Genomic DNA, 10,533 nt, shown 5'->3' on the forward strand with positions numbered 1-10,533 from the left:
TGAAGAGCAAAAAGAAACAATTGTATTTTCCATCGCAGTTTTGGTCTTTCTGGGGGAGTTTGAGCCAGTCTATCAAAACCCAGCGCTGTGATCGAGGAGTTTCTACCTGTCTCTGGGTGCAGGATAGTCATGTCAACATTGGCCATGGCCCTCTGCTGGCATGTGGTAGTTCAGTACTGTCTCTTCTCATTGGCAGAGGTGTGCATGCAGAATGTGCTAGGTGTGCCCAGACACACCCTAATGTTTCAAAACACGAGGTCATAGCAAGGAAGAGAGAGCATGGAGCAGCAGCCTGGCTGCCTCAGGTGACACAACCCACAGGGAAGCGGCTATATTGGGGGGGGGGGAGAGAGAGAGAGACTAAGGCAGAAGTGGGGACGAGGGAAGCAGACAGACAGAATTAAAAAGCCTAGAATGGATCTGCAGTTTCCTCCTTCCTTACTGTTGCTGCTGGAGCTAAGTATCCCCCTGAGTGCTCACTGGAAGGACAGATCCTGAAGCTGAGGCTCCAATACTTTGGACACCTCATGAGAAGAGAAGACTCCCTGGAAAAGACCCTGATGTTGGGAAAGATGGAGGGCACTAGGAGAAGGGGACGACAGAGGACGAGATGTTTGGACAGTGTTCTCGAAGCTACCAACATGAGTCTGACCAAACTGCGGGAGGCAGTGGAAGACAGGAGTGCCTGGCGTGCTGTGGTCCATGGGGTCACGAAGAGTCGGAAACGACTAAACAACAACATCCCACCATTGCTTACAGATACAGATGCAGGCAGAAGCTGCAGCCTTTTTCTTTTGCCTGTGTCTGTCTCATGGTTCTGTCTCCCTCTAAGCACCACTTCCCACCTTCCTAGGACAGGAAGGTGGTGAAACCATAATCTGTTTTGGTCAATTCGGTTTAATTCATCTGTTTAAAGGTCATGAAATTTCATTACCACAGCAGCAAAAATTTGGTATTTTTTGTTTAGTTAATAAAAAAGTTACATTTTAGTTTCTTCAGTTTATTTATCAAGCAATGTCCTTTATGATTATGTATTCAATAAATATTCATCCTTTGGGGGGGGGAAGCAAAAACCCTGCGTACACACCCTCATTAAATGTGCTGCGTATAGCTATGCTCATTGGTAGTGACTGCAAGGCAGGGATGGGGAGCCTGTGGCTTTCCAGATGATGTTGAACTTCAACTCCTGTCAGGTCTGACTATTGGTCATACTGACTGCACTTGATAGAAGTTGGAGTCTGACAACAGGATCTCCATGCCTGATCCAATATCTTGGATAGGTTTCCCTTCCCAGCCCTGCTACTTAAGAACTCTTTCTCCCTTGCCCACTCTTCAAACTGGAGATGCCAAAGACTGAAGTTATGATTGTTTAGGTCTTATGGGGGCAGCCGGCAGCTGGTGCTCAGAGGCCTTCATTGTGGTTCATACCTTCTGGGAGCCACATGTCATTGTTGGCTGCGGCCAGAGACAAACATACTCAGAGAAATGGATGTGATTCTTCACCTTTGTACAGTAGGCTGCATTACAACTGTGTGGAAGTTTCTATACACCTACACCTGTCCATCTTCCATACAAGCAAGCAAGATACATTTTAACCCAGAAAAAGCAGTCAAGGAGGGCACAGTAAAATAATATAATAATGTTTTATTTATATCACACCACTCTGGAAGGCTTCCATCACATAACATAATAAAACGTTAATAATAACAATCTGATCCAATATAAAAAAAATCACAACTTTAAAATAGACAACTTATATCAAACAAAGCAACAATCAACAATGCATCAGAATCGAATAATAAACAGTAAAATTAAACAATGGCAAATAATAAACGGTTCGCATGTACCACAATAAAGAATTACAAATCTATAATCAATAAAAAACCAGCAAATCACAATGCATAAAAACCATAAAACATACAAAACCATGTAAAAAGATCAAATTGAAAAACAGACACACATTTCCCCTTCCCTGAAATCGTCTTCCTAGCTGCTGCTGTTCTCAAAGTCAGTCTGGGAAAGGCTGGGTGAGGCAGATGGAAACACCAGTGCCTGAGTAGGAACAGAAAACCCATGAGGGATGTGGGCTGAGGAGGGGAAGTGGCTGAGGGAGAGTCCTGAGAGTTGGATAGAGAGCCCTGGGGACCCACCTAGGGCTCCTCAACCTCAGCTTCACCACCACTTCTTTCGACCATGATATCTCAGCAAATGCTTCAATGTGTTGCTCCAAAACAAATGTCTACTAAAATTTATATTGTCACCAATGGGAGTAAAAATAAGAAACCATCATAATGTTTTTAGACATCCTCAGGTTTGGTCAGCAAAAACGACTTCTTGATTTTCTCCACCCTGAATAATATTTCAGGGATAATAAAAAGAATAACTGGATAACCACCAGTTAAGTGATGCCAGCATAAGCAATACAATTTCCCCAGGGTGGTGTTAACGGAAGGCTTTCATGACTTTCACCTGCATTCTCATGCAGCATCTTTATCTCCTCCTCCTTTAAACCTAGATAAAATTTTGAGATCTTGACTTCTAGACACATTGGATTGTAATAAGGCAGTGGCTTCCAACTCTTGCAAAATTCTGCTATCAATGGATTGTCATTCTTGTTAGAAAGGATCTGCCTTTTCTATTCACCTTGCATTGAGAAATCCACCTCTCCTCCTTTACCTATTATGCAGGAACATTGGAAGCTGCCTTGTACAATTCTAGCAAATTAGTCCACCTAGATCAGTATAGTACAGTCTGCGTTGATTGGCAGTGGCTCTTAAGGGTTTCAGGCAAAGGACATTCCTACCCGTACTTGGAGATACCAGGGTTTGATCCTGGTCCCTTCTGCAGGCAAAGCAGGTGCTGTGCCATTGAGCCACTTCTGAGTTGCCCTGTTCCCAATCCCTACTGCTAGCAAACCTGGTGATATAACCCAAGGCTTCAGCAGCCCACTGATATCTCCTGGCTCACCATTTGGATTGCTGTGGGACTTGGCAGATGTGCAGTGCCACATAGACAATTAGAAGCTAGGGATCATTTTTGGTAAAAGTTCTCTTTCAAGTCACAGCTAAGAGCATTACCACAACAGATAGTGTATTTCAGGGTTTGAACTTGGCTCCTTTACTACCTGCTTGAACACCTGATCTGATCTGAAGCTAGCACGTGAGCAAGTGTCAAACCCTCTTCCCATCTTGTGTACCTCTTGCAGATGGGTCACGTGTGGACCTGGCTGGAGTCCAAAGAAGAATTCTTCACGGAGTCTGAGAAGAGCAGCAGCTGCCAGTCTCCCCAGGGCTCCACAGACTCTAGCTCAGATCTTGACCTGGAACTAGGCTGCTGGAGAAAGGGGGAAGAAACTGCTGAGGAGGAGGTTGAGGAGAGCAGCAGCCAGGAGGAGGAGAGTCAGCTGGGAACGAGTGGTCCTCTGGCATGGGAAGATGCCAGCAGAGGGGACCAGGAAGAGGCTGGGAAGTACAAGCAGGATGCTATCTTGAGGTTCTTGTCAGAGGTATGGCCGCTGATGGGTGCAGTTGAAGAAAAGGCGGAGGTGGTGGTGGGTGACCTTGTCAATTGGAGAGGACTGCTGAAAAAATAGTGCTCCCAGTCAACATGGCAGACTGGCAATTTCTGTATGCAGTTGGCTAAAGGTACCCGGAGATAGAGGTTCAGGATAAATGTGTTGACAAGGGTTGGTGCCTGCCCTCTAATTCAAAAGTGGAAGAGTGTCTTTGCCCAGATGCACTTCTATTAACACGCCCATGGAGTGTTATTCTTTGTTTTGGCTGTGTCATTATCCTGTGCCCGTTAGGACAAAAGATGTGTTGAATGGACAGATCTGCATAGTTCTGTAGTGTCACTAATTCTGTAATGGTCTTAAGCTGTTAGCCTGTCACCCTCTCTTCCAGGTAACACATTTGATGAAGCCCCTTTGCATTGGCAGCACATACCTGGCCCAGGGTCCACAGGCACTTTGCAGTGCTGAGGAGCAGCCTGGAACAGGATTGCTGGATCATGAAGGAGACATGAAGGGATCTTTGATCCACCAAGAGGAGGAAGTGGCTAAAGGAAATCAGCTTCAGGTTCTGAAAAAGAGAACTACTTCCCAAGGAAGGGGAAAGTTGGCATTTCAGGTCTCAGAAGGGTTGCCAGTTATGAATTGGGAAGCAGAAGGATTGGAAGAGCAACAGGATCTGTGTGAGGAGTCAGGAGACTCTCAGATTCAGGATGACAATCCTGATGAGGAATTGGAAAAGAAGACGCTGCAAAGCCTTGTGGAAAGTGCAGGAGAAACAGATGAAGATGACTACTCATTAGAGCTTACAAATGATACTTCCTTCAATTGGAGAACACCGAAGGATGGGATGCCACAAAACGTAGAGGTAAGTGGGGAAACTCTCACAAGTCGAGTTTTAAGACTAGGTCTTTGTGTCTGTGCCTCATCTCCCCTTTTTTGGATAGAGGTCGTATTCTTTGGAAAGGAGCAGCACAGTGAAGTGAAAGTTGATAAGCACCAAGGGAAAGATGAAATCTGTGAGCTAGCCATGATTGTTGGTGGGAAGGGGGAAAGTGAGAACAAGTTGCTTGGGAGGGCTTAGTTGCATTTTCAGGTGGGGTGGAGAAAAGATGGATCTACCCAGTTAGAATCCTTGTATCTTCCATCATGAGCATCTGGCCTTGAGTTTGATATTCCAATTGTTACTTTGACAATTCAGCTCATGCCTATTTTGTGTTCACCAGGAAGTGGCTGCAGAATGCACTGAAGAACAAGCTGAAGACTGGAAAGATTGTGACTTCCACCTGAGTTACAGCAACGATGACTCCAGTCCCTATGGAACACCCTTGATGAGCTCTCCTACCACAAGTACAGCTTCTCTGCCTTTGTGAGTAATGGTGGCACAAAGCTCAGAAATGGCATCATACCTGCTCTTCAGGCTTAGTATTTAAGTGTAGCCAGCTCTCTCTCCATGTAATCCTGTACAGGTCTACTCAGAAGTAAACCCCACTGAGTTATGTGGGCCTGGCTCCCAGCTAAGCTTATACAGTATATAGGGTTGCAGCCTAAAGCTCCCTCTAGAAGAGGCGTGGGGAACTTTTTGTTAGGAAATAACTGGGGAATACTAGTTAATCCAGCTATCCCATGTGTGGGAAACGACAAAAGAAAAAGAAAATGGCTGGCTGACTGCCTGAATTTTAAAAAAAAAATGGGGCTGACTCACTCTTTAGTCAAAAGAGCCCCCGACAGAGTTTAAAACTAAAATATATGCAGTGTTTGCAAAGCGTGGCAAATATAGGTTGTTAGACCTTTAAATGTCCCAGTATTAAGCACTGGGTACTAATTGTGTTCCCCTGTCTCTTCCACTCTCAGAGTTAATAGAGCACAAACTTTCATAAGTTTAAATGCTTTACTTACATTAAGTAAAGGTCACACTCATGCATCAATCAATGCTACAGCAAAAGCAAAACAGATAAAAACTTATTGAGTACAAAACACAAAAGGGTACCTTCAAGCATGGAGTTTGGACGGGGAGCGCCAGCCTCATGTGTCTGGTCAGTTGCATGGTTCAAAAAGAAGAGGGAGAGAGGAGCAGGAAACAAACAATACTTACCCCCTCTCTGAAGGTGATGGGGTGTATCTTAGCTGTGCCTTCTCTATAAATTTACAGTCCTGTGCTCTTTAACCCCTTCATTTACTAACTTTCATTGGTAAGTTGTACAAATTTCTTTTTCCATCGGGGGCTAACAAACCATAGCTGGATCACTGGTCCAATAACACATTTCATCCCACCAATTTCTTTCTCCTGATGGGAATATATCTGTTCTGTTTCTTATCTGTATAGGATGCAGCTGAGCCAAGATGACCCTCTCCAGCAGCATTTGCTTTTCAAAAAAACTCTGTTGTCCATCTGGAAGATGGTGGCTGGCCACAGGTGTGTTATTAAGGTTTATGGAGGTGAAGAGGACTAAGGGTGCATCCACACTAGCACAAGTTCATGGCTGCTTGATACTAACCATTCAAGAGCTGGTGCAGGTCACACAGCATCTTGCGATTTTTGTGTGTCTGCATGCCACTTCCTGTGAGGGTCCTCTCCTGCCCCCAATTTAAGAGATGCAACCTTTTGCACAGTCTGGTCTAGGCTGAAATCTCCTGCTGTCCCACTTCCTGACCATGCAGTTTTCCTCTTTCAATTTTTTTCCTTTCTTTGAGTGGTGTAGCGTTGCATCTATACATTCAGTAACCTAGGCACCTTGCTTATTGCATTTACTGCATCTGCTAAGTTTTTTTTAATAGCAGAAATCGTATCCGACTTGCTTCATGATCCTAAAATCCAATACACTCCTGAGATTATCTCAGGAGCATCATAATTTCAAGCAGCATCAAATTTATCAAGGTGTATTTGGATAAACAGGAGTGACTGCCTGTATCTGGTGGTTATTAAGAGGGTGAACTATGTGTGTAAGGTGAGGGGGAGTTGAAATTTAAGAGGAGGAAATATATAAATAGAGGAAATGTGCCAAAATTCAGTACTGATACAGTGAGAGTAAACCTAAGATTTAAAAGCCTGCATGGAAAGACCAGAGTTGGAAACTGAGGGAGTCAAAGATCGAACAGAAGAATGTTGTGGATCAAGCTCAGAGAGAACTAGTGAAAATATGGGGGAAGACGCTGCGATCCCAGGACTGAAGCCCGGAGGAAATGGAGTGTCCTATATGTATTAGGGTTAGGAATATAGGAAGCCAGCTTATACCAAATCAGATCATTAGTCCCTCTAGCTTAGCATTGCCTACTCTGACTGGCAGCTACCCTCCAGGTTTCAGACTAGGGACATTTTCAGTCTTGTCTGGAGACTGAACTGCAATCATTTGCAACCAAAGCAGATGCTCTTCCACTGAGCTACAGCCCTTCCCCATAATTAGAATTGGAAGATGGAACAACAGCTGAATGTGTCCCTTTTTCTCAGCCTATCCTGGCCTGATTATCTTGGTCCGACATTATGCTTACACAACATTCAGAGCTGCCCCCTGTAAAGCACAAACCTGTGCATGGTTGTACCCTGAGCATTTCACCCTTCCTTTCTTATTGTTATATTGTGATTTCTTAGCTGATTGATTTACATCTGCCAATCACTGTCATCCCCACCAGTCATTCTGAGATACAGAAAAGGGCGTGGCATGAAGGGGTTGTGTAATGCACATGAGGAAGCCTATTTACCTCTGTTCATCTCTGTCTCGCCTTAGATACAGCGGCCCCTTTCTGAAGCCCGTTTCCGAGAAGCAGGCTCCTGGTTACAAAGATGTGGTGAAAAGGTCAGCTGAGAAAGTGGAGGGGGAGCTGGTATGGAGAATAAGGCTGTGGAGTGGCTACAAGTCACAACAACTGCCATGGTTGCAGTTCCAGCCAGATTGTCCAATGCCAGAGTCTATGATGTATTACGGGATCAGTTTCAGCTTATGCAGTCAGGTTCATATGGATACGATGGTGGTGGCAATATGTCTGACCACATGCCCTCTTCACCCCTGTCCCTGCTAGCTTCTTAAATCTATCAGAGGGAGTTTGATTCCTTGGGTCCAAGGCATGGAGAACGTTTTATTTTGTGATGGGGTGGTTCCAGCTGACTTGAAAGAGGCAGTGGCGTGAACACTCTTAAAGAAACTGGCCCTGGGCCCTTTGGACTGGAATAATTACCATCCTGTTGCAGCTACCAATTTCTTGGTGGTGGAGAGAATAGCGGCAGGGTAGCTGCAAGCATTCTTGGATGACACAGAGCATTTAAACCCATTCCAATCTGGGTTCAGGCTTGGCTATGGGACCGAGTCATCCTTCGCCACCTTTACAGTGAGCAGGGCAAGGGTAGTACAGATTTGCTCCTGCTTTTCTGCCTCTCTGCTGCTTTTGATACCATTGTCCATATAGCCTCTTGGACTGGCTCCATGGAATGAGAAATGGGGGAGTCCAGTCCTACCGTACTTTTTGGCCCCTTTGGTGGTTAAATTACGGGATGCTGCCCGGCACTATTTTATCCCCTATGCTATTGAATACATATATGAAGCTGTTGGGAAGCGGTCATTAGGCATTTTGGGGCCAGATGCCATCAGTACACTTATGACACTCAGCTCTATTTCTCCATAACATCTGAATCAGGAGACGCCTGCCTGGATGCAATGGTGGGATCGATGAGGTCCATGAGTCAGTCTCCCAGTTACTCCCCTTACCCACCCAATATTATTATTGATTGAAAAGCAGTGAGGTAGAGGATGGGATTTGGATTGGGGCTTCAGTACTGGGGTAGATTCCCTTAAGATGAATCACTCCCACAGAGGCTATTATTGTACCCAACTTCCTATCTACCCACTCTGTGGATAATAGCAGCTTTAGTGTGTGATTTATGTATTAAGAAGCAGTATAGGTATGTGAAGGGTTAAACCCACACCCAGAGTCATCGTAGCCCTGAGCCAAATTGAGGGAAGGGGCTGGTTTAAACCAAAGAAAAGTACCGGTATGTTGGAAGATTAAATCCACTGTACAACACAAGCCAGTAACTGCCACCATCCACTGATGGAGGGATAGAAATTCTTACTCTAAGGATTGGATATTTCCTTTGAGAGCTATCTGGGCTACCAAGTTAAAGTTCTGCCAGTTTCCAATCTATAACCGCCCAAATCCTTCTCCGAGAGACAATGTAATTTTTTCTTAACAACTTGGCCAGAATGACAGACAATTGCAACTCACTTCTCCCTCCTTTCTGAAGGCCAGCCGATCTTTCCTCCATAAAGAGGAGCCTCTCCAAGGGCCGCATTCAGAATATGGTGCAGTTCCAGCGGGATCTCATGCTGATGTTCCAGAATGCCATCATGTACAATAACTCCAACCACCATATACATCGCATTGCTCTGGAGATGCAACGAGAAGTCCTGGAGCAGCTTCAGATGCTGGGCGAGGCACTCCTGTGCTCGGAGGAAATGCAAGGCTTTGTGAGAAGGTGAGAGGATTGTGTTCAAAGGGGGAACAGCCACATCAGCCTCCTCTTTGCCATGTTCCCATACCTGTAGGGAACAAATGAGTGGAAATCCAGCCATTTATTCACAGGATGTTTATTGGGTATGTCATCCCCGCTTGTGTCTCCTAAACATGAGTGTTATTCATCTCAAGGTGAAAGCCTCTTCCTTAGATTTCCCAATAATGAGTAGAATTTTCTGCCAACCTGCAAGGCATATACAGTGGTACCTCGGTTTGCGACCGCAATCCGTTCCGCGGAGGCGGTCGCTTGCCAAAGGCATGCTTCTGCGCATGCGCAAAGCACCGATAGAGCGCTTCTGCACAGATTGCTTCCTCGCATGTGCGAGTTGCGCAGATCATGTCTGCGCATCCGACACCGTGGAACCCGGATGTAAACACTTCTGGGTCCATGGCGGTCGCTCGCCGAAGTGGTCGCTTGCCGAGGTAGTCGTAAACCGAGGTTTGATTGAAGATGATTAAAAATTCACTCGGCTCCCGAAGCAGGAACATACCGGTAGGAAACTGCCTTATATCAAGTCAGACCATTGGTCTGTTTGGTTCAGTATTGTCTACATTGTCGGACAGTGGCCCTCCAAGATGTCAGACAGGGATCTCTCCCAGCCCTGCCTGGAAATGCCAGCGATTGAACCTGGTACTTTCTGTGGCCCTTTGTAATGAGGTTTATGTAGGCATACATACAGGCTATTCTGGAACATGATAAATCCTTGGGGAACTGGGAGATTTACAGTCTTTCTTTCAATTTATAGATGTTGAGGAGCCAGAAGAATCAGGCTAGTCCAGGGCTGAGAAGCTGGATTTCAACCTTGCTACCTTCAGTCTAGCTCTATGGAAAAGTTGTTAAGCTAACCACAGTTCAGCAGTCTGATGCCTCTCCACTTCCCTAAGAGCTTTTTTTTATCTATTGCAGTATATGTTCCAAAGTATTAGTCATAACAGATTTATATGTATCAGAAAAGTACAGTTTATCTGTAGTCTGATACTATGTTTTTTCCTGTTGTTTATTCCTGGAAGGAACCCTGTTGTCTTGTCCTCACCCAGGAGTCTCAGTTGAAGTTTAATGGATGAAAAAGAAAGTTAAAGAACCTACAAGCCATAGCACAGGCAAGACTTCTTGTCCCCCAAAGCTAAGTCCCGTTTTTGGTAGCAGGCACCAACAAGGGGGTGTACATTTCCAGAAAATAAATGTTACGTTGTGTATTACCGTTCCGGAACAGTTCTGTTCTAGATTCCCAAATATTATTTTTTTAAAAAAAAAATCAGTGTTGGCTTCCTTCTTAGAAAATTATAAAATTGAAAGAGCATGCAGTTATCTGTAAACATTATTTTGGAGCCAAAAAACCAAAAACAAACCCAACCCCTACATGATACTGCTGTTAGTACTCAAGCAAGGTAGCTTTGTTGGTTTCAACACTGGCGCAAATGAACTCTGTTCATGCCTCCCTAGCAGAACACTACTCTCTGAAGCTGCATCCATTGTACTTGCCTTTACCAGTTACCAAGTAGTTATCACTAGGCTTGGC

The 10,533-nt window shown here is 44.9% G+C and overlaps 1 protein-coding gene across 3 annotated transcripts; it reads left to right on the top strand.

Moving 5' to 3' along the window:
* The first annotated feature begins 3,101 nt into the window (after nt 1-3,101).
* LOC118080528 (bromodomain-containing protein 8-like) lies at nt 3,102-10,313 on the top strand. Of its 3 annotated transcripts, none has more exons than XM_088662078.1 (7): nt 3,102-3,505; nt 3,903-4,376; nt 4,735-4,877; nt 5,835-5,924; nt 7,234-7,302; nt 8,745-8,975; nt 10,025-10,196. In XM_088662078.1, exons 1-7 carry the CDS (start codon nt 3,206-3,208, stop codon nt 10,062-10,064), a joined length of 1,347 nt encoding a protein of 448 aa, XP_088518204.1. In that variant the 5' UTR covers nt 3,102-3,205; the 3' UTR covers nt 10,065-10,196. The 3 variants fall into 3 exon arrangements, with proteins under 3 accessions (XP_088518204.1, XP_034961782.3, XP_088518205.1); XM_088662079.1 differs by having other exon boundaries at nt 3,106-3,505; nt 9,760-10,313; XM_035105891.3 differs by lacking the exon at nt 10,025-10,196 and having other exon boundaries at nt 8,745-8,979.
* Nucleotides 10,314-10,533: the final 220 nt, after the last annotated feature.

The sequence above is a fragment of the Zootoca vivipara genome, chromosome 2 (assembly GCF_965207765.1).
Source record: "Zootoca vivipara chromosome 2, rZooViv2.hap1.1, whole genome shotgun sequence".
Classification (NCBI taxonomy): Eukaryota; Metazoa; Chordata; class Lepidosauria; order Squamata; family Lacertidae; genus Zootoca; species Zootoca vivipara.

Excerpts from the sequence above, each read along its gene's own strand:
- LOC118080528 (XM_088662078.1), top strand. The coding sequence starts at position 3,206 with ATGGGTCACGTGTGGACCTGGCTGGAGTCCAAAGAAGAATTCTTCACG. Across the intron at positions 4,377-4,734 it reads GGATGCCACAAAACGTAGAG|GAAGTGGCTGCAGAATGCAC; the intron begins GTAAGTGGGGAA and ends TGTGTTCACCAG. Across the intron at positions 8,976-10,024 it reads ATGCAAGGCTTTGTGAGAAG|GAACCCTGTTGTCTTGTCCT; the intron begins GTGAGAGGATTG and ends TATTCCTGGAAG.